Source organism: Alosa sapidissima, chromosome 14 (genome assembly GCF_018492685.1).
Source record: "Alosa sapidissima isolate fAloSap1 chromosome 14, fAloSap1.pri, whole genome shotgun sequence".
Classification (NCBI taxonomy): domain Eukaryota; kingdom Metazoa; phylum Chordata; class Actinopteri; order Clupeiformes; family Clupeidae; genus Alosa; species Alosa sapidissima.
The window spans coordinates 19,860,367-19,887,939 of NC_055970.1; the positions used below are offsets into that span (position 1 = coordinate 19,860,367).

At 41.0% G+C, this 27,573-nt stretch overlaps 3 protein-coding genes across 4 annotated transcripts in view; 2 read left to right on the top strand and 1 right to left on the bottom strand.

Annotated features, from left to right (window-relative positions):
• Positions 1–4,002, top strand: part of nptnb (neuroplastin b) — a 39,821-nt gene extending 35,819 nt beyond the window's left edge. The window contains exons 7-9 of one of the 2 annotated variants that reach the window (XM_042061640.1): positions 1,988–2,009; positions 2,387–2,464; positions 3,904–4,002. In XM_042061640.1, coding sequence (XP_041917574.1) covers positions 1,988–2,009; positions 2,387–2,444 — 80 coding nt within the window. In that variant the 3' untranslated portion in view covers positions 2,445–2,464; positions 3,904–4,002. The remainder of the gene's footprint in view (positions 1–1,987; positions 2,010–2,386; positions 2,465–3,903) is intronic. The other variant, XM_042061641.1, reaches the window with a different exon arrangement.
• Positions 4,003–5,811: 1,809 nt separating this feature from the next.
• rec114 (REC114 meiotic recombination protein) lies at positions 5,812–19,515 on the bottom strand. Its single transcript, XM_042061642.1, has 6 exons — positions 19,297–19,515; positions 18,811–18,900; positions 15,035–15,118; positions 12,050–12,220; positions 6,886–6,948; positions 5,812–6,434 (listed from the first exon to the last, which is right to left on the bottom strand). The coding sequence occupies exons 1-6, from the start codon at positions 19,432–19,434 to the stop codon at positions 6,270–6,272; spliced, it is 711 nt and encodes a 236-aa protein (XP_041917576.1). The 5' UTR covers positions 19,435–19,515; the 3' UTR covers positions 5,812–6,269.
• Positions 19,516–20,735: 1,220 nt separating this feature from the next.
• Positions 20,736–27,573, top strand: part of hcn4 (hyperpolarization activated cyclic nucleotide-gated potassium channel 4) — a 106,970-nt gene continuing 100,132 nt past the window's right edge. Inside the window, exon 1 of the mRNA XM_042062653.1 lies at positions 20,736–21,421. Within this exon, the coding sequence (XP_041918587.1) occupies positions 20,736–21,421 (686 nt within the window). The remainder of the gene's footprint in view (positions 21,422–27,573) is intronic.

Sequence of the window (27,573 nt, forward strand, 5' to 3'; positions counted from 1 at the left end):
CAGTCATATGAGCTGGTTGTTTCCTCCACACCACTGAGGGCTCGTCGTTATCGTTGATGTCTGAACTGTGTCTAGCACATCTGTATGTCTGTGCTTTAACCTAAATGCGTGTCTGAATGGCATTTAATGTTATGTCAATTGCATTTTATATAATGTCAATGGCAGTGATGCACAAGAAATTAACTGAAGCATGGCAACTCCCAGGCATATATTTATCTTTGTGTGTGTTTTTCTCTGTGTGTGCTAGCAGTTATGCATGAAAATGTTACATTGGTCTGAAAAAAAAGTGCCTTGTGGCTCAGTTGGATTTGCAGGCCAGAGAAAGAGTGGGATTGGTGAAGGGTAGATTAAGGTAACCTAGATTACATCTGCCTCTGTAATATGAACAAATCAGTGGTGAGGACATGCACGGTGTTACACAGCTGTGCTGACTCTCCCTTTCGCAAACTCACCCGCCGTGATTCCACAGATTTCTCCTGCTGTGCTAGATTTTGCCATATGTCTATGTGAGATCTATTAGTCTCTGAGTCATATTTCATGTGCTGAGTTAAAAATGTCCCTATCGGGATTGTAATGATCTGCATCCTACAAGATGATATTCATTTTGTCTTTCATTGTAATGGTATGTAATGTAGACATACTCAGCCCTATTCATGTATCCTGAAACATTAAATATTCATAATCAGAATAGATATTAGCATGATGCTACCACTCTTTTAAGTTTTATGCATTATATGCATACACATGAAGTCTAAAATAGACACTCACACACACATTTTTATGATATACTTAATACACACATTTTTAAGGGCTGTGTGTGTGTGTGTGTGTGTGCATTTATCTTGCAGGTCAGCTAGTTATCATTAGCATTGGGCTATTATAGCAAGCTATTAAGATGAATTTCACAGAAAACCTTTATTGTTATTTAGTGTGTGTGTGTGTGTTCGTGTCTTTCAGATGAGTTTTATATCAGCTGTGTTGCAAACTACTGATGAATGCCTTTGGCCTCTATCTACTTAACAGCATGCTGTCTTTTTTGTCTTGTTTTTTTGTTGTTGTGCGTTTGTCCACCCCCCCCCCCCCCCCCCTCCATTTATTTTTTCACAATCTCGTAGACTTGGACATCTCAAATGCTCCCACGTGACCTGAATGGAATTTATGTGGGATTATATTTTGATGGAAACTAGGAGCCTAAGGCCTAAACATTATTCATTAGTCTACACTGTCCCACAAGCATGGACAATGTTTGTGGCTTGAAGTTGTTTTTCCCCTTATTTTTTGCATTGCCTATAATAATATGAATCCTCTTTAAAGCTTAGAAAAGGTGCAATGATAATAGGATTTGAATGTTCAAGATGCAGGGTGGTTGTTGGTTGACTGCTGATAGTGTGTGAGATTACTCACGGGACAGTGAGATTAGTGATCATATAACTTCTCTGAACACTATAAAAACACTCACTGTCATGACAACTACATGATTGCAATGGCAGTAAACAAGCAAGTCCAAAATTGTAGGTCCATTGTACAACAGAGATTTGAATTCCAACATTTCAGATATACACACATGGCAACCCTTATTAATGGCAAACCTTGGTCCCTGGATCTTCAAACAATGTTATTGGAAATAATTATTTGACATACAAATTTAGAATTAATAATATAAAATCGGGATCAACTTAACACATTGTTGTTTTACTATTCCTGTTTCTCGCATGTTCGGTGTTTCTGATGTAGCATGCCCCACAGATTTATATTAAACCATATAACATTCCATGATATGTCATTCAGTATTATTTTGTCAAACACAAATTGAACAGCAACTCTAAACATACAGTAATTGTAACATTTTGTCAGTAGGTAAGTCAATTTATGAAAGGGTAATATAGAAAAGAATGCCTGTCTGCCTGTACTTGTGTGGGTTTCTAGTTTACCTAATTCTGTTTTCTTGTCCTCTCTGTCTTTCTATGCACCCTAAACTCTGATGCAGATGATGAACCAGTTGGACCAATGTAAGAGAACTTAACTTAGTTAACAGTTATGACTATTGCTGTGATAGTGACCACCCATACAGATAGTTATGAATATTGTGGTGTAGTGAACACTAATACAGAATAAAATGAAACATTATACATATAAAACATGATATTGTATATCATGTATGAGTTTACACCAAGGTGACCAGTTAAATGTTTACACCATGAATTGAATGGGCTGACCCATGTCCTATTGAACGTGAGGCACAGTCTTGTTTGTATACTAGACGAATACGGCAAAGGGGATAAATACACCTCTTTAGCATTAGCAATATCGCTTAACAATATCCTCTGTCCTTGTTGGTTACTGAGATCTTCCACCACTGACAAGGCGTCTGTTGTTTCCCTCTCAGGAAAAATTCTACAAATAACCACAAAGACAAAAAAGTTCGACAACGGAACACCAACTGAGCTGACAGATCAAGCCAGAGGTGAGGATTATCACCACAATTGTGTAACACACGTAAATTATATGCTAAACTGTGTCACAAACAGCATCTTTTCACTGTTTATGACCCAGCTTGAATGTTAGTAACATGATTGTTAGTTAATGAAGTTAATTTACATAAACTAAAATACTGCCATAAACTGTATGGCTGTATCACTTTGCATACCACTATTCAAAGCGTAAACACCAGCACCAAGTTGGCACACTTTGCCATTTAGTGCTGTTAGGTGCTTTCCCAAAGGGGACTGAATAAAGATCCAGATGTTTCCCCAAATGTCCTGATTTAAATAGCCAAGCCACTGGGTCTGTGATAATTAAGCACCACATCCATGTGTTGGCACGGCACGATCCACAGTCTGAATGGAGCTAATTCAGTGTAATTATCATTGTGCTCCATCAATGCGTGATCAGCGATGGAAACTTATCCATTAATTACCCCACGTGCCCTGGTAATAAGCAGCTGACAATGCCAGACAGAAGAACTCTTTATGGCAGAAAAGACACAGATCTGATATACTGCTCTGTATTCACATACCAGATGTGAAACTCAGTGCCTCCATGTTTTGAGAAATTCAGTTATTGGCTGTTCATTGTGATAGTGTTATCATTAGTGGTAATATTGCAACTTACAGGAGATATATAAGAACCCCGACTCAAGGTTTGACAAAGTGTGGGATAGCTTTCTGTTGATCTGCTGATGGCCAGTAGTTGGGATGGGGTTTCCCTTTGGCTATTTTTAAGTTTTGAAAAGGTTATCAAGTAACAAATCTGTCCACCCTGTCCACATCTGTCCTGAGATGCCATGTTTAACAAAACCTAAAGCTGTATGTGGTCGCCGAAGCAGCAAAAACAAAGATGGACAGGACTAGGTGCTCAAAGGGCATAAAAACACAGTCCATGGTGAAGCTCAAAAGAAATAAACCTTAATGGTCCCAGTTTTCCTAAAAATAGCACATTTAATAGCTCCAGAATTCAAAAAACACTACATAATGCATTTTGAGAAGCAGGCTTTGTGTTTATTTTGTTGTTGTCTGTAACAGCTCCTTTCCTGTGTGTGTGTGTGTGTGTGTGTGTGTGTGTGTTAACGCCAGACTAAATGGCACAGCAGGCTATTACATAACTTCAGTAAATTATCAAAAGAACACCTACGTCAGGGCAACTGTCATTAACCACATCACTAATGATAGCCTGAGACTGAGACATATTCTGTTAGACTACCTTTAAAGAAAGGGAAGCTTGGGAGCTTTTTAGTCACACACACAGCCCTTTTGGTTGCACAGAAGACTTAATTTGATGATTTAATTTAGAGTTGTTTTTTTTGGTGGCAAGCACATGCTGCAGCCTTGAGTACTAAGGAGCTTGAGGCTCTTCAAGCCCAATCAGTTCAGTAACCCCTGACTGTGTGTGTGTTTTTCCCAACAGTTGACGGACTGCATATCGTGACCATGTGAAGGTATCTGAGAGGAGGTCCTGGTGGTTTTTAATGAAGCACATCTTCTCGTTCTGAGAAAAACAAACTAATAACAACGACAACAACAACAACAAAAGCAACAACAAAAATCAAGAAAAAAAGAGAGAAGAGAGAGAAAACAATAACAGCACAACACTGGCATTAGAGAACTCAGTGACTGTCTTAAGCATGCCTTATTCAGTCTTATGTGAACAGATGCGTGGACCCAGGTGACTCAAATCCTTTTGGAAAAGGTGTACACATTGTTTTTCTGTTCTCTCTTTCTCCCGTGTGCTAGATGTTGCTCGTGATTATTTTTTATCATTTCATCAGACTTAACAGTGATCCTTATTTTTTTTTCTTTTCTCGTTTTCATATCTACATATCGTCTCAAATGCATGCAATATCAGAGAGGTGTTCAGAGTTCACATATTTTTTAATTTCTGTTTTATTCTCTGTGTGTTTTGCATCCAAGTAAAAGGATTATGCTTTTCTAATGAAATCTTCCAAATGCAGAAAAAAAAACTAATAATATAGAGATTATATGTGCAGTTTATCTTTGAATGATATATGAGATATATAAGAAATATTATATATAATATGGATGTGTATGAGTGTAAAGAGATCATTTTAATCAGTTGGAATGCAAAGGCCCGGCAGGAGTGGTCAGAACAGTATTTAACCATGTATGTGATAGAGAAAATGCCGGTTAAATGTTACATAATTTTTTTCTCTTGAGTAGATGTCGTATACATGTTGCGCTGTAAGTGTTCCAATATTATATAGCATATCTGTAAAAACGAAAGCAAATATCATTTTATATTTCTCAATGTAATCCATCCGATCCATTTTTATTTTTAGTCAATGAAGAATTCTTGTAAAGCATGGCCATAATCCTATGCAATATGTATTCGAGATAGATCTACTGACAATAAGATGGATTATTGGGGAGTTTGGGTGGGGTGGGTTGGGGGGATTGGGTGCTGTTGGGGTGCCAGAGCTTTATTGCAGGGATGGGAGGGGGGTGGGAAGTGTCATTGAAAAGCTGGTACAGTGCAATACACAGTGGTAGCTGCATGGCTAAGTATAAGGTGTGTGTATGTGTGTGTTTGTATGTGTGTGTGTGAGAGAGAGAGTCAGGCTGCCAATGGACCTATGTGATGGCTAGGACTGGGTGGTGCTAACAGTATCGAGCCACTGGATTAATATGTGCGACCAATCTTTTCTTTATTTTTGTTTTCGGAATAAAAGTAAAAAAAAAAAATAAGACCAAACACATCAATCTCTTTCAGCATCTATTTTTCAGAATTGTTTTATTTGTCAGAAAAAAACAACACAATTACAATGAGGGACAGCCTTACTGTGTGTGGGTAAGTAATATTATCATATACTCAGATCAAAAGAGACACTTCTGCATTTTAATATTTTTACATGCTAACATGTCTGCATTTCATGCACATAACCCTGCTCACCAACCAACCCACATCTACACACACACAACACAACACATCCTCCGACTTGTACACATACATACACACATCAACGCCAAGATCATGTCTACGCACGTAAACAGCGGTTGTCTATGCAGACACACACAGCGGTTGCTTCCATGTACAACCATGTGTTCACTGTGTGTGGAGAGATGTACTGAAATGTACTAAGCTTCATTCAGCTTCATTTACAACCAATTCTTGTCAATTCCCTATGCACCTACTCAATGGCTATACATACAAATGTACACACCCACACCATTTCATACACACATTCACTCACACAAACACTCTCATACACACTCACTCACTTATTATTTTTAGATCACACACACACACTTAGACACACAGACAGACACACACACACACACACAGTCTCTCTGTCTCTGATTCAACCTGTCACTGCCCACTCACTCACACAGAAAAGTACAGACAATCTCTTGCCTCCTCTCTCTCTCACACACACACACACACACACACACACACACACACACACACCAGGCTCTAAGCTGTCTCAGGACATTTTTATGCCCACCTCTACAGTGACAACGACTGTAAATAGGCACACAGTCACACACACACACACGCACACACACACACACACACACACACACACACACACACACACACACACACACACACACACACACACACACACACACAGACACATACGCACACACACACAGGGCCACACACATCAATGTCACGCCTGGCCCAGATTCCTGCAGTCCCTCTCTACTTTGTCTGTGACACATCAACATGCTCACACACAGACACACACACGCTTAGACCCCCCGCCACCCCCATCCATGCAAACACAAACACACGCATCCACACACCCGCCTGTCTCACTCCTGACACAGCTTCCTCAGCTCCCCCTCCACCTCCTCCACGAAGGCAGGGAAGGCCGGGTCTAGCAGACACAGCCTGAGCAGCTCCAGGTCTGCTGGTGCCAGGGGGCTGGAGGCCTGATACAGCAGCGGCAGAGACAGGCTGCCCTCTCCCAGGAAGTGCTGCAGAGAGAGGGGGTAGGTTTTAATTTGGGGCATTTTAATATGCAGAACGCACAAGTAAACACACTCACACACACACACACATTCACATACAGTACTGTACACTCACGTTAAAACACACACATTTAAAATGTACATACGCATATGCATGTTCGCACGCACACATTCCATAATCTCACACAAAAACACACACAATTACACACACACACACACTCCAAGAATTCAGGTATTGTACAACACTATTAAACAGGGGATTTTTCCCCTGTGAAACACCTTCAGATAAAAATGAGAGCTGAGCTGAATTTCTATTACAAATTCACAAAAGAAGTATGCAGTAAGGCACATCTTTGGGTTCAAGGCTTCATAAATGGATTTCCAGGGATGAATAGTAGATAGAAAGCTTGTGTCAGGACTAAGGGTGAAGGATGTGAAGTGGAACTCTGAAGGTTACCTGGGAGAGACGTTTGAGGGGGAGGGACCCCTGGACCTCCAAAGTGGCTTCTGCTGAACCTGCCTGAAAATTGCGGCACAGGAGAGGTTTTTCATGGCAAACTGGAAACACCTGGCCTTCGCCCACGCATATCAGACAGGTGCTCATACACACACACACACACGCACACACATGCACACACACACACACACACACACACACACACGTACAGCAATTCACATCCACACAAACATAGTAAGAAACATATAGAGATATGGCTATACTCCCACACACTGCATGCATAAACATTAGATACACACACAGACACACACACACACACACACACACTTACACAGATATGCTCTTTCCTTTCAATCTGTTACTTTCTATCTTTCTCTCTCACAGACACACAGAAACAAAAATCACACACACACACAATAATGCAAGACACTTACAGAGATATGGGCATATTCTCACATTGTATAATTGCATAAACATTCCACAGATACTGTCTTAACTATTTCAATCTCCTCCCTTCTCTCTCTGTGTCTATAACACACACACACAGACGCACACAGACGCACACAGACACACACACACACACACTTACAGCCTCAGTTATCCCACAGTCAATAACTTCATTATTAATTGAAAGCTCTGAACTGCTCTAAGACCTCTGATCCTCCCAGTGGCTTCTCCTTGCATCCCGAGACCTGCAGAGATCGGCATCCTGCAGTTCTGAAGCCTGATCAAATTGCTTTTGAGCCGCAGCGTAATAAACAATTCTGTTATCTCACTGCTACTCAGTACTCGATGGAAAAGAGAAAATCTCCTAAATCACTCTTCAAAGGATGTCACAAGGAGCTCTGCCTTCTTTTAAATCTGCCTGTGAACAAAGAGCACCATCTACTGGCAGAAGACTTAACTTGCACTGCATGTCTCTTGCTCACTCCCTCCCTCCCTTTCAGAACCACAACATTGCAGTTAGAGAAATTTAATGTCAAAATGAAAATGAAAGTGTGGCAGTTTGAAGTCGCTCTACGTATCCCATATGCCGCATGTTGTAGTTGTATTATATATGCTGCATGTTGTAGTTGTATTATATATGTTGCATGTTGTAGTTGTATTATATATGCAGAATATTGTAATTGTAGTTGTAGTATATATGTCACATGTTGTAGCTGTATTATATAGTAGTTGTATGTGAGAGTTCAAAGTTGAGAGTTCAAAATTACCTGAGCCCATACTTCATTTAGGTTACTTTACATAGTGACGATAAGACAATGTTTACATAAATACATAGTGAACTGCTTTGTTTAGATTTTAAATCCTCCATAAATGTGTGCACAGGATTCTGCAAAACAAAGGACTTCGTCCTAGGTAGAATTTGGTAGACTGATGGATGCTTGACAGTGGAACAGTACTTCGACAGAGTTCAATGACGTAGCATCCCTGAAAGGGGCGGCCGTTGTGTATGCTTCCTTGACTTTGGGAAATGGTGGCAGCATGTTCTAGTTGTAGTTGTGTTATATATGCAGCATGTTGTAGTTGTATTATGTGCAGCATGTTGTAGTTGTATTATATATGTAGCATTTTGTAGTTGTATTATACTGTATATGCAGCATGTTGTAGTTGTATTATATGTGCAGCATGTTGTAGTTGTATTGTATATGCAGCATGTTGTAGTTGTAGCATGTTGTAATTGTATTGTATTATAGATGCAACATGTTGTAGTTGTATTATGTGCAGCGTGTTGTAGTTGTATTATGTGTAGCATGTTGTAGTTGTATTATGTGCAGCATGTTGTAATTGTAGTTGTATTATGTGCAGCATGTTGTAGTTGTATTATGTGCAGCATGTTTTAGTTGTAGTTGTATTATGTGCAGCATGTTCTAGTTGTATTATGTGCAGCATGTTGTAGTTGTATTATATGCAGCATGTTCTAGTTGTATTGTATATATATGTAGCATGTTGTAGTTGTATTATACTGTATATGCAGCAGGTTGTAGTTGTATTATGTGCAGCATGTTGTAGTTGTATTATACTGTATATGCAGCATGTTGTAGTTGTATTATGTGCAGCATGTTGTAGTTGTATTATACTGTATATGTAGCATGTTGTAGTTGTATTATACTGTATATGCAGCATGTTGTAGTTGTATTATACTGTATACAGCATGTTGTAGTTGTATTATGTGCAGCATGTTGTAGTTGTATTATACTGTATATGCAGCATGTTGTAGTCGTATTATGTGCAGCATGTTGTAGTTGTATTATACTGTATATGTAGCATGTTGTAGTTGTATTATACTGTATATGCAGCATGTTGTGGTTGTATTATACTGTATACAGCATGTTGTAGTTGTATTATGTGCAGCATGTTGTAGTTGTATTATACTGTATATGCAGCATGTTGTAGTTGTGTTATACTGTATATGCAGCATGTTGTAGTTGTATTATGTGCAGCATGTTGTAGTTGTATTATACTGTATATGCAGCATGTTGTAATTGTATTATGTGCAGCATGTTGTAGTTGTATTATACTGTATATGCAGCATGTTGTAGTTGTATTATGTGCAGCATGTTGTAGTTGTATTATACTGTATATGCAGCATGTTGTAGTTGTATTGTACTGTATATGTAGCGTGTTGTAATTGTATTATACTGTATATGCAGCATTTTGTAGTTGTATTATACTGTATATGCAGCATGTTGTAGTTGTATTATACTGTATGTGCATCAGGTTGTAGTTGTATTATACTGTATATGCAGCATGTTGTACAGTAGTTGTATTATGTGCAGCATGTTGTAGCTGTATTATACTGTATATGTAGCATGTTGTAGTTGTATTATACTGTATATGCAGCAGGTTGTAGTTGTATTATACTGTATATGCAGCATGTTGTAGTTGTATTACAGTATACTGTATATGCAGCATGTTGTAGTTGTATTATGTACAGCATGTTGTAGTTGTATTATACTGTATATGCAGCATGTTGTAGTTGTAGTTGTATTATGTGCAGCATGTTGTAATTGTATTATATATGCAACATGTTGTAGTTGTATTGTATTATGTGCAGCATGTTGTAATTGTATTATATATGCAGCATGTTGTAGTTGTATTGTCTTATATATACAGCATGCTACAGTTTTATATATAGTAGCTGTATGTCAGAGTTGTCAAAATGACCTGAGCCCATACTTCATTTAGGCTATTTTACATAGTGAAGATAAGACAATGTTTACATTTAAATACATAGTGAACTGCTTTGTTTAGTACAGATTTTATATCCTCCATAAATGTGTGCACAGGATTCGGCAAAACGAAGGACTTTGTCCTTGGCCGAATTTGGTAGACTTTGATGGATGCTTGACATTTGGGGCTTACCAGATTCTCACAGAGATTGCACCCGATTGGCCAGATTCAATTTGTTTTGGATTTGACGGCCTATTTAAAAACACATTAGGCTATGCATTAAGCATTAGGCTATTGTTGTCCTTGTCGTCTTCAGAAGTTGTTCGAACACTATAGGCTACCTCACAAAGGGGCAGCTGTGGCCTACTGGTTAGCACAGACTTGAAACCGAAGCTAACCCCTCACTGCTCCCCGAGCGCCGCTGTTGTTGCAGGCAGCTCACTGCGCCAGGATAAGTGTGTGTTCACTGTGTGCTGAGTGTGTTTCACTAATTCACGGATTGGGATAAATGCAGAGACCAAATGAATGAATGGAGCATTTAGAAGCTGTGCTGTGTAGTTCGGATCTTTTCGGATCAATGTCAATGGCAACGGAGTTTGTGCTTCTACTTCAGGTATTTCATATCACTACGCAAGAACTGGAACTTCACTCAAAAGTGAAAGCAGACGGTTGATCAGCTGTGTTCTAAAGAATGTTTGATTCAAGAATGTTTGATACAACGTCTGTTGTTGCGAACTATGTTTCTCAGCAAATGCCACGATGAACGGTAACAAATAGGCTAGGCTATGTAGGCTAAAGTCATATCGTGGGAAGTTTATTATTTCGTTTTGGCAAGTAGCCGTGTAATAAGCGGGATAATGTATAGAACGCCGGTCATTATTGGGAAAATAAGTCCCTTCAGAGCGGAACAAGACCCCTTCCGCTGCGAGTCGGGATCCGGTACGCCCTGTCGGGACTTATTTTCCCAATAATGACCAGCGTTCTATACATTATCCCTTACGTAAACAATAGGCTAGAGATTCTGAAGCAATTCAGTCTTTGGCTACGGATTTCTTTGGAGAACGGACAACAGAGATTGACAGCGACAGCACTGGGGCTATTTTAATTCCAAAGGCAAAGGGAACTTTATCAGGATGCATAGTCTTGTGGTGATTGGTTGAGAGGAAATATACATAACACGCTCATTTACACTTCACAAACTTTAAAGCTAATTTTCTCAAAACCTGTTTTTTTTTTGCTGAGATGAGGATAGCTTTCACATTTTGGCCAATATCTCTGGGTTGGCTAAACAGAATTGAACAAATGACCCCTTGTTTTAAACCCGAAGGTCTGTGGATTTTGCCGAACTGGACTCATTACGTCGTGGCACGCCCCAAATCATGAACTCAAATGTCATTATGAAAAACAAACACAACAGTGTGTGTAAATCAGGCCTTTCCATAACTCTTCCATAACTCACTTGTAACACTAAACTGTCAGCTATTAAGAAAGCATAATGATTGTGTTGTTGTAGCTTTGTGTAACCCAGGCGTCATTTTATGCATTCAACCAATCACTCCTTCTCGTGGATGCCTGCACTTTCCCTATCCTCATGGCTGCAACTTACACACTCTATTTTCCCTGTCAGCATGACTGCAACTTGCACACTCTATTTTCCCTGTCGTCACAACTGCAACTTGCACTCTCTCGTATTTTCCTACCCACTCCTCCCGGTACCTACAGAGATGTTTGCGCTTTTTAGTGGCGTGTTCATCAGGTCCCAGGACACCAGCCTGCAGCTTCCATGTTAACAGTGAATGAAAATTAGCTTATCATCAATGCACATTATCAATTCGTGCCAGTAGGCTTACACAATTCCGGATTCGGGACAAGAGCTAGGATTTCGGGACTGTCACAAATTTTTCAGGACGTCGTCACCCTACTTGTAAGTCTATCCACCTTTTCTGTAACCGTAGGTAAGCCAGCAGGAGTGAGCAAGCTGCTGTAGTACCTGCTCTGCCTGTAGGGGGAGCTGTGTGCTACTGCTACTGGAGGGTGCTGGTTTCTCCTGAGAGCCCACTGGCAGGAAATCTTGCAGCCGTAGCACCGCCCTCTCACACTCCTCTATCGCCTCAGGTCTGCTGGCCCCGTCAAACTGCACCCTAAAGATCCGGCTCTCCCCCTTTACACACACAGAAATGGAGACAGAAGAACATACGTTAACAACACACCAAGCAGATGCCGATATGGGGCACATACAGACAACACATCCCACTTAGACTGACATAAGACATATTTTTGTTACATTTTGTGTTGCTTTGTGAATCGGAGATTCAGAAGTTGGTCAAGGAGGAGTGAAGTGACCTGGGTTGACTCTTTCATATATAAAATCAACACAACACCGGCATGCAAGGGGAACTCAACTCAATGCAATCCATCTCTGGAAGAAGAAAAAAATCATAGAAATTTGGTGAAGCACTACACTCAGTTTTAAATTACTTGTACCAATTTGTCAGCATGAATTTAATGTATGAATTCAGTCCATTCAAATACATACAGTATGTGTGTACACATTATATTGCTGACGCACAGACTCCTGATAGTAAAACACTCCTGTTATTCGGTGTCCTTTGACTGCCCACACACTCACTGTAATGCCTGGGTTAGCTGGTCAACACAGCATGTATAGTAGTAACATGGTCAAATATAGCCCACTGTTGTGGTTTAGCAAGTGACTGTGGAACCCGGAGTGGATGTTATGATACTTCCCTCCACCCAGCTGCCTTCGAATAAATCACAGTTGAACGTGGGAACACTCATGCACGTGGGCAGCAGTAATGTGCTCTTGACTGCGGCTGCCCCCTGTATAATTAATTTAGCTCGATGAGTTTGGTGTGGGTGGTTTCACTCGCTCTCTTTCACGCACGCCGTCTCTGTTTCTCTTTTACGCACACTCATTCTCTGTAGAACACGTGCACCACTGCCTGACACACTGTCACTCTAATTCACATTCTCTCTCTCTCATCCTGCTCTCTTTCTCTTTAACACAGCAACACACACACACACACACACACACACACACACACACACACACACACACACACACACACTATATAGAGGTAGAGAGCAAGAGAGAGAATTGAACAGAATATATTACCACTAAAGTAGTGTGCAGACAAGAACACCTATGCTTGATTTGTGTATTGCCACTAAGTGGAGTCGGCTTTCTCTACATGGCAATTAGCTTCTGCCGGTTTCATTTAATCACCCAAGCACACTTATTTAGCCCACATATCTGTTACTCGCACACACAACGCAAACAGTCCACTGGCAGAGGGCAGAGATGGAGAGGGAGTGAGGAATACAAAGAGAGAGAAAGAGCAGGCAAAGGAAAGGGACAGAGGGAGATGGATAGAGAGAGAGAGAGAGAGAGAGAGAGAGAGAGAGAGAGAGAGAGAGAGAGAGAGAGAGAGAGAGAGAGATAAAGAGAGGAAAGCCCAAAAGAGGCAGGAAAAGGGAAAATATTTGCTTTGAGTGTCAGGGCACCGTGTGCCAAGGCTATTTGGCATGTGTGTCGTGACTCAGATCTACTTCATCCGGGCCATTTAATTGCCAATTAAACCGCTGTCCCAGCAAGTACAGCCCTGCCAAACACGCCCCAGACACCGCCTCTTCCACTGCCACACACCCGTGTCACAGCCTTATCGGAGTATGGTAAATATACCCAGAGTGCTCTGCAGCTGTCACTTAACCAATTACAGTGGGAGATTACCCCTCCGCCGCGTGGATTACCACATTACTCATTTCCTGACATCCATCTTCCTCTGGTGTCTGGCGAGGGTCTGGGAAAAACCCTGCAGAAAGACAGTCATTCTACGCGGGATGGGCTCATCTTATTATCGTTTTTATGGGGAATACAAAGCAGGCTGGCCCACCACCAACAAAGTCTTGCTGATATCAGAGACCTGGCGACCGCTGCTTTTATTTCGTCTTATTATCTATTTATCTCCTTGGCTTGAGATTTGGACATTTTTAGTGAACAATTAGTATTCATGGACAGGGAGATCCTTAAAGATGATTTGCATAAAGATGCAGCTGGATGAAACGTAATTAGCTTTTTTTTCCACAGCAGCAGCAGCAGCTACAAACTTTTGCCTTTGAGGCTCGCTTTAGAGGTCATGGTGTGACAACTACATTAGGATGCAGAGGTAAAGCTGGTGATGAATAACAATGGAGAGGCGTGATGGATACTAACAGCACCTCCTGTAGGATCACAAACATGCACGCATCACTTGACTGACCTACTTTCACATCTATTGTCTTAGTATGTACATAGACATGGATAGAGACAAAAAGAAAACGTTTTGATGGTTCTTTGCGCCTGTAAATTATATTCTGTAGCTAAATATGCCCACAGATGTGGTGGCCAAACGAACCGTAGGGGGCTCTCAAAGGCAACAATATTCACAATTTTTTTTAAATGCATGCTTTTATTAGCATCCATAACATCTTCATCTTCAGGTAACGTGGTCATGTGAAAGAGAGATAAAGAGAAAGAGAGATAAAGAAATAAAGAGAGATACACATATCTGGTCTTCCCTTTAGCTGCGTAGGTTTTAACTGCAAGACTGCCACATCACCAAAATACAACAGTTCAATACATCTACCTAATTTGACCATGTAAGGGTCATCTTTTGGCTATTGAAACATTCCCTCGATTAGCCTTTAGATTGCATCTATTCTTGCATGAGTGCACCTTGGCACATCTCAGTTCCAGACAGTTAAAGAGCATAATGTGCTTCTGATTGGCTTGAGGGTGTCCACATCTGTATGACTGTGTTTTGTAATGTACCATGTGCACTGTGCAGGCTATGGGAAGCAGCACTGATAACTTAAGCATGAGAACATTAATGATACATCATTATCAAGCATCAAGCTGCCACAGTCCTTAACTGTTAGACACTGCATGACCAAACTGGCAGATTTTTTTACTCACCTTCAAGGTTGCTTGGAAGAGCAGAACGTCAGCCTTCTTCTGTACTTTCAGGAAGCTTGCAGCATTTATCAGGGAAAACCCTTCCTGTTCAACATACAATAATCACCAATCAATAAACTAACAACAGACATACTATACTAATACGGTGATATGACATTGATATACAGCATGGGTTATTTCATTTTAATAACAAATAAATAATAATAATAAATTAATTGATATATGAATAATAATAAAAAAATCTTGAATAAAATAAAAAAATAATAATGCATGCAATGAATTCAAATATGTTTTACAAATCTCATAGCACAAGCTGATATGTGACATTTTACTACATTTTTCTCAATTCTTTCTGTATCCTGATCACTTTGACCTGTGAGTAGATCTGACAACTGAGCCCCCTTTACACCAGTGGAGGGCACCACTGACTCATACAATACAGGCTTACTGGCTTACTCTTTATCTACAGTATTCCGGCACTCCGAGGGAGGAAGAAGAAGCATTAGTTGATATCTGTCACAGAGTGTACAACGCAGACAATCAGCTTTTGGCAAAACTGATGCTGAAGAGCCAAACACACACAAAAAATCCTCTTATCCCCGAAGAAATGAAGTGCATGTTTTTATGAAACATATTACTGTACATGTATTTTTGTCCTATGACCACAAAAAACACAGGGGGAGAATAAAGGGGATTGTTTATTACCTTACATGATTCAATGCACTGGGCCACTAAAAAGATCTCCAGCTAAGCCTTGCTCCCTCTTTGCTAGGCCAAATCCTAGCCCAAGCGCAGCTCATTCTCATATTCTATCTGAACACACCACGATCACAAGGAGGCTTAAAATTGTTGATGCCTTAGCCAGCCGACCACTATGGCAGTAAAGGGATACAGACTAATTCAAACTAGGCTCTGCATCGCCTGGTATTGAAGCTGGTGAGCAATCTGTAGGCTACATCAGCTCTGTTACATAAAGAGAACATTTCATCAGCAAACTTCAAGATTCAAAACAGATTATGTTTTTTTTTTTTTTTCACCACAGAGACCCACTGACTGGATCAGATTAACATTATTCTCTTGCAAAGCAAAATATCACATTGAACACTGAATTACTTTTTTTTTAATTACTGAATTACCACCCACCTCTCAGTCCATATACTGGTATGTGAGTAAAGATACTTTAATGATCCTGCAACCCCCCATTTTCACTAAATAAACTCTTGCACACACACACACACACACACACACACACACACACACACACACACACACACACACACACACACAGAGACTCGGCTCTAATATGGACGGCACAATCGGTTACACCGTCACCACACACACATCTCTACACTACACTACACATCAAGGAAGAATTTCCTATTTTAAAATATATAAATAGACAAGTAAATAAATAAAGTCTTCATGCCCCCTACAGAGAGCAGTGGTCAGGATGATGGTTGGGATTTACTAGGATGCTCCCTGCCCTCTGAAGCCATGTGCTTACTAAATTTGAGTCAGCACACTTCTCCTGCACCTGAGACAAGTAGGTTAGGCAAAATAAGGGAAAGTAAAACTGGACACAAAAAAATGATTTGTTCTATTAATATTACTTATATAATATTGTTATTGTCATTATCATATTATTATATTATTATTATTATTATTATTATTATTGAGTAAATTGTAGATGAGTAGAACTATATTGTACATTGTGATGTCTATCAATCAGAAGGATATGTTAGGTAATCTATGCGGTTACAGTGGGCTTTTATGACTGCTACTGATACATCAACACGGTCCCTGCTGCATTAACGAACGACTTAAGTGAGTGAGAAACGGGGGAGGCAAAGCGTATTTTGAGAGCCCAGTACTTTCCATGAGCAGAACACTTTGGGCAGGGGAGCATTCCATAAAGGCAGGGAAGCACTCCATAGAAGAGACTCCTATATGAGAAGAGGAACAGTTGTAGCTGTAGGTACTGTCTGGCTGAGGGACTGTTTGTTTCTTCTTCTTCAACCCCACCCCCGAGGTGTTTGGCATTAAATAGATTTCACGGAGGTGAGGGGTAGAGATTTCCATCCACTCCAAGGTCAGGCTATCTGGATAAGGCCTAAAAGCTCATTGTCTCCTCTGAGTTTCACAGTCGACTGAGGAGAGCATTAAACCGATCAACAGCACAGATCAGCCTTCAGTATGCAGTGCCTTTTAGGCAACTGTTAAAACAAAGATGAGCCAGGGTACACCCCTTGAAAAAAAATGATGCAATCTGAGGTCCTTTGAAAACTCAAATTTTTTGAAGAAGAAGATTTGCCCATAGAAAAGATAACTTATAGGTTATGCAGACACTAGCCTCAATGTTCTTTTTGGTGGATAGCGGTCTTCTATAGAACCATAGCCATTGGAGAATAGTCTCAGGAATTAAAAAGTTTAAGCAACCCTGGACCACATTACTGGGGATTACTGTAATTATAATTGACTCACAATTATAAATCAAAAGATTACATTCACTTAAACATTGCAAAAACAAGTTCTACACATAAATAGTTGACAGTATGCATAGCTTTAACTTTTAGTTGCTTATACTGCACAGCTACCAAATCATAATCATGCTGACTACTCAAACTAATGTTGGACTACTTTTTGCACCTTCACCATGACACTCACTCCCTTGAGCACTTTACCAGTCCCAGCCCTGTCACTACAAGCGTCTTATGCTTGATCACCCTCAAGCACATTGGACTTTTTAAATTTAATTTATATAGTATATTTAGTATTTAGTTTTGTTAGTTTTCTTATCTTCTACTGTCTTTATTGTACAGTGGAGTTTAGTTATATGTTTATACTTATACTTATGTTTACCATTTCTGCTGTAAGTGCATGTTGTGTGTGATGTCTGTATGCTACTGAGACCCTTACATTTCTCCTTGGGGATCAATAAAGTATCTATCTATCTATCTATCTATCTATCATTATGTCACCTCTGTTCTATTGTCTGAAGATATGGGCAACACTGTCAGAATGTATACTCTACGCCATCAAAATAAACATGCCATGAAAAAGGTATGGAAGGAGCTTCATAACATTCTATATCACACTGCATGAAAAATGCTAATAAGCATGTAAAAGTGCTTCAATTTCTTTTGATGGCATACGCATATAAATCAGGCCCCAGATGGGCGTCAGAGAAAAAGTGTTGAAGAAAACAGGAAGGGATATTCTGCTGACAAACGCCTTGGTTTTTTCTCCAATACCTCCTCTTTTTTCTCCAGTGTAAGCAATAAATACCCCATCTCTTTGCAAGGACATAACACGATCCCACTGTTACTCAACTGGCTGTGTAAATGGATAATGAAACGCAGACAATGCAAAACGTGCCCCTCTAGTGTGATTGGCCAGGAATTCTAGAAAAGGCAAGCAGCCATGATTAATTGCCCCTTTTATTTCAGAAAAAAAAACCCACTCAAAAGGAAATCGAAAACTCACATTGTAGCCTAACATTAATAATAGACCATCAAGTTTGGCCAACAGGCACTTCTATGTTAGTGGGTCTACTAGGTTGCTTTTGTTCACCAACTGTATTTTCTCAGAAAAAAGGGGGAAAAAGAAGAAGAAATGAAGAAAGATAGAATAGTGTTAGTGACTAATTGATCTGTCACCATTTCATGCAAATTCATAAAACATAAAAAGAAGGAAAAAACAAAAATAATTATAATAATAATAATAATAATAATAATAATAATAATAATAATAATTATTAAAAAAAAAAAAACACTCACCAAGAGCTCTTCAGCCTGAGAGACAAGAAAATGGCCGGAGTCCAGTATGCATACAGCTATCTCATCTTCACTCTCCTTGGAGTCGTATACCTGTGAAGATACAGCAAGGTAAGAGAACAACTGACAAAGAAAGATAACCACCACTAAGCTAAGATAACTGACAAAAACCCTAACTTATCTGACAGGCAAGTCCTGCTTAGCCGGACCACAGACACTTATTTTAATTAGCCTAACTGTATAGCAGCTACTTATCATAACTAGCTAACTCAAAACATTATCCCTAGCGCTTGGGCGTTATAATGTGGAGGATTAATTACAAAGAGTTTAATTTCCCTTTTAAAGAGTGTTTACATTAAATTCATGAAAATGTGAATCTCACTGGCTAGCGAAGTAGCCTACCTAGCTAGCCATAGCTAGCTGATAGCATTAGGCTCGACTAGCCTAACCCACAGCAAGGCAACCAAGTACACCAGCCCCAACAATTACCTTCCAAGAAGTGTTTGTACAGTCATTCTTGTTGGCTGGTAAAAGACGTCCATAGCGTCTTAGTTTCCACACCGACTTGGTAATGGTTGTTTCCGATATTTCAGTGGAACACAAAGAAGCATTATTCATTTCTGTCATCTTCTGCGAGACCCAGGACCTGAAGTTGCGAATAGATAGAGCAGCACGCGCACACTGTAAGAGCACAAAGCTATCTGTCTAACTGCTGGGTGGGCAGCATTTGTAATGCCAGACCGCAGACCCCCGGTTGAAGATCAATGTGTTGATCTTGTGGGACGTTATTTTCGATAGTTTAGTTAAACCCTAATATATTAAATAAAACATGACAAAATAAATCTAACCTAGTGTATTTATTTTAGCCTACAATGGACACGTTCTAAACTGACAACAAACACAAATTTGCTTTGAGAAAGCAAATCCAGTTTGACGAATAAAAGTGTAGGCTAGCTTGGCAACATTTTCAGTTTACCTCCAGGAGTGTCTATATGCCCCAATAACGCAGATATTCGGTAATTCTGTAGGCTAGCCTACAAGGACATGATGATTAGGCTCAACAGCTTGGAGGCAACCTGTAGGCTGGAGATGGAACCCTAACGGCACCGACGTTGACTAATTGACAGCACATCAGCTAGATTTGTCCTGCGTTTTGCGCACAACTGAACGCATGCATGTAAAGAGAACAAGGGTGATGCGCAAGGGAGAGAGGGTTCTGGCACAATTGATTAAAAGAACATGCAATCTTCCAATGAGGTGGAATCTGCTCTAGACCTACCCCTTTAACCGGAGTCTAAGGTGGGCTGAGCTTATTTGCGGTTCTCGCTCCTATGGCAACCCAATAGATCATCATCATGAATATTCACCTCTTCACCAGAAAGCTCAGGACGTTAGATCAGTGATGTCAGCGCCTCTCGGATGCTGATGTTAGTTACATGTTTGCTTTACATTGTTTGTTATTGACAGCAGATAGCGGTCTTTGCGCAGGGAAGGAAGCATCGTTATTCATGACCTCCGCGTCTCTCCTCTCCATCCTTCGGGTCGCCCTTTCCCTCACATGTCATGCCGAGGTGGCTTCCAGCTTTTTTCATGACTTTATGGTCGCCGGATCAGAGCAATACAGTGCCTTGCAACAGGAGTGTTATGGTGAAACGGGATAGCCTGTCACCCCTGCGCGAAGAGGCATATTTTAACTGTCAGGTAATATTCCAGATGCTCTTCCTGCCCAGGCACCATAGGCAAAGCTGCCCATATCATGTGTATCAGTGTATGGCTCGCATGGTTCTACACTAGCTCCAAAACGTGTCTGTCCAGTCACAAATAGGGAGCTGTGGGATTCGTGGCAATAATCACAACAATAACTCCGTTTCTGGATTTCTTTTTTAAATTGTAGAGCTTATTGATCACCTCGTTGTTTCAATGTCATAATGGACAGGTTGCATTCCTCCATGCGTAAAAGGCTCTACAGCTTGCCACAGCACATTGGACAGAAAGCTTCGATCATGGGTGATGAGGAAGACGGCGACAAGGACACCCGGAGGAAGAGCATCAGGATGAAGCCCCTGCCTTCACCGACCTCTGGGGGAAGCTTCAAAGGCATCGGGGAGACCAAAAGCGGAGAGTCGGTGATCATGGAAACGGACATCGGGAGACCCGTAAAGACCAGCTCAAACGGGGATTGCAGGAGGTTCCGGGGCAGCCTGTCGTCTATCACCAGTCGGCATGTCCACGACTCAGACTCGGCGGAGGAGAGGCGCCTCATCACGGAAGGAGATGTCACCCCAAGTGAGGAGAGTCCCCCTGGAGCGATTGGTGGCGGAGCGGATCAAGGTGCGCAAGGCTGTGGAGCTGGAAGCACAAGCGGCGTAGCCCAGCACGGCTCCCCCGACCAGCAGTCGGGGTTCATAAAGTTGGATTGTATGGACCAAATTTTACCAGATGACGAAAGATATTATCAAGCGGGGTTCATGCACAGACAGTTTGGGGCAATGCTGCAACCTGGGGTCAACAAGTTCTCTCTACGGATGTTTGGGAGTGAAAAGGCTGTGGAGAGGGAACAGGAGCGGGTTAAGTCCGCCGGATTTTGGATAATTCATCCATACAGTGATTTCAGGTAACGAACCATCCATGACGTTCTCAAAATCACTATGGGCGTCTGCCTTGATGAGGTGACATCGCTTACACATCCTTCAATTTAAGTTACAGTCTAGAGTGATTGCCTTTTACTAATTCCAATTTTATGGCTCTTAAGCAAAGTAACACTCGCCGTGAGAGCCGGCAAGCTGATGAGCAGGGTATACATAACACACCGGGGCGTAATTAAAATAGCCCAAAATGAATTGAAACCTGTAAGATACAAATGTGTGGCCATATATATATATATATATCCATACAATATATATATATCATTTGAACATAAAAGTGCAAGAAAGAAAAATAGAATATCCCCAAATATACTGTATCTAAGAAGAATAAAAAGAATACCCCCAATATATCTAGGCCTAATAGGCTACTGTTTATTACCATGTGCCATTAGCCACGGAAAATATTAAAGGAAGAGATTTTATGCAAGTAATGCAAAAGTAAGGAACACATTTTATGGTATTGTCATTTGACCCCTAAATCATTACAGATAATATCAGATTATTTCACACATAATGCAGAGTCTTATAATATAGTCACATTCATAATCACAGATAGTCACCTTCACTGATATAATTTCCTCATTGAAAAAGTTGCATATTTGTTCTGTGGTATTCCTAAACGAAGAACAAAGGCTCAAAACTTTTGTGCCTTTTAAAAGCATTTAATTCCAGCAGTAAATCTTATATAACCACTGCACAAACACGTGAAATGTCAACCTCTAAGACCATAAGTAGTTTTGAACCTGTAATAGGACAGGCTTTTGAAAAAAAAAATCATTGTTTCTGTGTGGGCAACGTGTCATACATTTCCTCTCAGCTGATCTTAACCTGGCATACCTGACTGTGAAAGTGCATTAGGACTTTCAGTGTGTGTGTGTGTGTGTGTGTGTGTGTGTGTGTGTGTGTGTTCTCACATGCCATTTCCCCTCTCTCTTTATTAATTAAGCCTTGTCCTTGAGGATGACATTGACTACATAAATTTGTCGCTGTGGCTTTGTAAGGTATGGTGGCAGTTGCTTATGCAGTAGAGACATGTTTATGGTAGCCCTATAGGCCCCCAGGCATGATATGTTTCCTGGCATGTGATTGAAAGGACATTAACTAGCCCTATTGCTCATCAGAGTAGAAAAACATTGCAGTTAGAAAAAAGTCGAACTAGAAATATTAATGTGTTGATAATGATGCTTAAAATAGCCTACATGTCTTTGTGCATCTCATATTTGCTCAGCATTTTGTTACAGTTAGTTATTTTCTGAGGCTATTTACTCACACATAATGTCCTATTAAAGCAAAAATCTCTATGATATCATAAGATGTGTTACACGCCATTCTCACACTTTATGTTGTGACACATTCAACCACAACATGAAGTAAGGCAAGGTTTGTTTTATTTCAGCAAGGTAAACAGGAGACGTCAGTTAGCCCCATTTCTGTGACTGTCTCCATTTATCTCTGACTCACCGCGGAGAGACTGGCACAGTTTTACACATAGAAGACACTCTGGAGGTAAAACAAAGTGTTATGAAATCATTCAGTGATATCATTCACATGTGGTATTGACCTTGAAATGGAGAATATAGAGTAGTTAGTGTTGCACTAGCTGTTTCAGTCTCTGTGTCAGTCTCTGTGCATGACGTGTGACATGTGGGCCTTAAAGATCATTAGAGGCTTACAGATGTGACACATTTATCTCTGTCCTGTCACCAGTACTGACAGAAATGTTTCATTGTTTCAAGACAAGTACACCTGGGTCCAATTAATGTCTGAGAACCGCAGAGCTGGAGTGTGTTGGTTCTGAATCTGTGAATGAGAATCTGTAGTGTCAGTGCAAAGGTGAATCTACTGAGACAGAGAGGATAGGACAGCCACCCGTGTAGCTTTCAGCCCCCAAAAACAACCCTGCAGAGATAGGTAGAGAGAGAGAGAGAGGGAGAGAGAGAGAGAGAGAGAGAGAGAGAGAGAGGGACTGAACAGAAGGCGCTCTGAGTAGAGCACAGACTGATTTATTTGCATGTTTAGCTGTCGGTTCTTGTGAGTATACGCAGGCTCCAGCATTGTCTGCGCAGGAGGGGAGCATGAGAGCGATGCGTGTTTGTTTTCTGCCGGAGAGGAAGTGTGAGTTTATCTGTGAGGTGTAACTATGTGTTTTCACGGCGTGCGATTTCAGTGGTGTGAGAATGAGTCTGAATGAGCTGAATGAATGAACGGATGCCGTGTGGAACACACAAACACACTCTAAGCCCCCAGACTGACAATGCTGCACGCCGTCTCCTAAGAGCCAAGGTGAAGGACCCAAGCCAGCCAGCTATTCAGCGAGCAGCATTTCATTTAGAGCCTGTCAGTGTCCAATTCCTCATCTTTGTTTTACTGTAAATTGTGTTTGGCTGCCGTAGCTCGGTGGCTCTCCCTCTCTCGCTGTAGCTGAGGAGCAATCTGCCACATTTACTGCCACAAAGGGCCCATTCCCTTTCATCTGATTGTGTCGATTATCTCTAAACTGTTTGCTTTCTCACATCCATATTTTTTATTGAACATTATTTGTCTTTTGAAGATGCAGTCTTCATAATGTACACTTGCAAACATTGCCTAGTTTGACAGAAGTCTTCTCTCCATCTCCACTCTACCACAAGTTAACAGTAAGGTTCATTTCTGGAGTATAATAACTCTATGATCGAGTCTCCTCTATTGCTTTGCTCCCAGCAGATCTCTTACAATTGAAGCATCATTGCCAGGGACTTTTGTATTTTGCCTGTTAGAACTGTAATGTCTGTTTCCGCAGATTCTAAAAATGAGCAGTGGTTTACCTCTAATGAAATAAGTTAACTCTGTTATTTTGAGGGCTTTGTGGCTTGTCTCGCCCAATTAAAATCTCCCCTCTCTCTTAGTCTCAGCTTGCTGTGGAATTATCGGCTGTATCACTATAATTTAGTAATTTAGATGATGCCTTTACCCTTTGCAGTGGAGACGGACCCACACACACACACACACACACACACACACACACACACACACACACACACACACACACACACACACACACACACACACACACACCAGACACGAAGCACAATGCCAAGCTAATGAGTGCAGCTGTGGAATCCCTCCTGTGTTCACTGGAGTGAGAGTGTTTTTTTTCACATCGTTTTTCACCCTACCTTACTAACTCCAAAAAAGCTCAGAGAGTATTGCTCAGAAATGTGTTGCAGCCTGTCCTCAGTGTCAGTTGTACCGTCCAATATAAGCGCTGAGATTGAGCCGCTGTAATGAGGGCCAATGCCGCGGACTGCACCTTTCTGAGCGTTTGCCACCCTGCGCTTAGCCTCAAATCCTTCTGATCTGGTTTGGCTTCAGTGGCTTCAGCTTTGTTACAAGCCTATGGTCAGACTATTGATTAGCAGGGTGCGTACAAAACTCAAAATGTGTGGAAGATTTTTAGATGTCCAGCTTGTTCCGAATAGACCTTTGAGACCACAGCTCAATAAATGAAAACTCGCCAAAAACAGAAATACAGCGCTGTGTGATGTTCAGTATTACAGTATGCAATATTGTAACAAGTTACAAATTACACTAACTTTTTTTTAAGCGAGTGTAATTTTTCTTGTCAGTGTCAACTTCATGCTTTAACTTCAAAGATTTAGTTTGAGGTAGAATTATATGGTATGAAACGGCATCAGAAGACAGCCATCTTAGTAAGAACCATCACCTAATTTTAAATTAAGAGGGAGAAATTGCCCGAGGCAAAATGTAGGATTACCAGAGAAAGAGAGAAGCAATAAAACTAAACGAAGTTGCAGAACTGAAAGGACATGAAGAGAAAGACAGAAAGAAAGACTTTAAAACGGCCTTTATCATTTCAGGATTGGAGTGACAGGGCAATCATCATCCTAAACTGGTATTTCAGCGTGGTATTTAGGCTCCAAAAAACAGCCAAATCTGTGGTCATATAGCTTGGAGTCACTGTCAACTAGAAACTCAGCCAGCAATATTGTCTCATGTCATGTATTGTGCAACGTATTCAACAGAAGGGGGGTTGAGGGTTGGCGAGAGAGTGGTGAGGGGGTGGATGGGGGAGTGGGGGGAGTGGGATTGAGGGATGGGGGAGGGACATCTTCAGAGCGAAAAAGAAGGATTAAAAGCGGCATCATAATCCAGTCCATGGGCTCACTTCCAGCATGCACTGTCTCTTCTGCTCATTTGTTAGCGTGCTTCTCCCGTCTCTTTTTCAGGATGTGATAGCGTGGAAAATAGATGAGGGAGATTGATTGGTGATTCCTACCAGATGAAGGATTGGTAGTAGATTGGGAGAAACCCATGGGCGGGGGGTGTAAGGGATGTGGATGGGAAGGTTAATGGGTTATGCTGCATGGAAGGAAAGAAAAAATAACAAGAAGAAATAAAATATTAAAAAAAATAATTCTTCCTCTCGCAAATCTTCAAGGGCCTTTTAATCATCTCGTAATTGAACGCCCTACAGTCCATCTTGGTGCAGCTCTGCATTTCATTTTGCTTCATCCCCTACAGAGAGAAGTATGGAGAAATAAATAAATTAGAAGGAGAGTCTTTAACATTACAGCCCTTTAATGCGGACTCCATCAGGCCCTGTGTGTCTCCGGCACTTAGTGTTGTTTAACCAATCAGAAAGAGGAGGTGAGTAGGAGGCCAACGAGCCTGTCCGTCATCTCTGTACTGCTGTCTCAGTTCTTGAGCTTCTCTCCTCTCCTTCTTTTCCTCTACTCTGCTCTCCTCCACCCTTCTCGCATCCCTTTCCTTTCCTCTCTTCTCTCCTCTCCTTCCCTCTCCTCTCCTCCACCCTTCTCTCTTCCATTTCCTCTCCTCTCACTCTTTTCCTCTCCCTCTTCTCCTCTGCTCTCTCTGTCGGAGCTGTATCTCGTCATGCAGAGGTAGAGCCTGTTCCCTAAAGAGTCTTACCCGTGTGCACAGGTAGAGGAGGGGGAAGGAAGGATGGAGGTAAATAGAGAGAGAGAGAGAGGAAAAGGAAAGAAGGTAAAGAGAGAAGGATGAGAGTGGAGGTAGAGAATGAAGGAGGGTAAACAGAGGAATAAAGAAAAGGAGGGAGGAGAGAAGACAGGCAGGGAGAAAGAGATGGAGAAAAAGGAAGGGAGGGATGGAAGATAGAGGTGGAAATGAGGCAGAGAGAGAGAGCATATGATTTAGAAAGGGGGAATTTCTGTTGGAGTGAAAGGTGAAGAAACAGAAAGAGAGAGAGAGAGAGAGAGAAAGAGAGGGTGCGAGAGAAATAGATAAAGAAAGAGAAAGAGAGAGGTGGATGAAGAGAGAGAGGGAGGTTTATTTCTCCTTCTCTGTTCCCTTTCCAGTGGAATACATTAATGCAAAGTGGAGCACAGTTTGTGAGGAGTTCACATATCATAATAAAAGATTTTCAAACGTTGCAAAGAACATCCAACACCTTGCTCTGTCAACGTGCTTGCTAATATTACTTAGCCAGGCAGGCTGCTTATGCTGTTGCATAGGTTCATTATTCCGCAACTGCATCTGTAGACATTGTTTGCCATCCTGACCTATTATCTCGAATATGAATCTAACAAGCCAAACAACGACAGCAGTTACAGGCTTTTCATCTCTCGAGTAGGACAGAAGGCTGTCACAGTTTTTTTCACAGTAGAACCACACAGCTCATGAATGTATTTGTCTCAGCAGCTTCAGACACTGCATACAATAAAAGGCCTCATCCTTTTGTTTAGTTTCAACACATTTGCCAGTTGAAGAAAGATGCAGCCCAAGATTTGTTTATGTCAATGCACCTGTCAGTTTCCTATCACTAATTGGACACAACTGGATAGCAATATAATTGTGATTAAGTGTGAAAAATAAGTCAGTGCATCAAATAGCAGGAAGGAGTACTAGAGTTGTTACTGTGCTCATTCAAAGTGTGTCTGTCGTATATTGCCAGAGGCATTGATTTCTTTGTCTATACTCTCAGCTGTTGTTGGATAGCTTCCATCATTGTCAACTGTATTTATGCATCTGCTACAAACGGTCAGGAATCCAAAGGAACAATAAATACACACTCAAGTCACCTTGCAAACATTCATATGCCATCACTGCCAGGAAGGCATCTTGTAAATGGACAATAACTTAC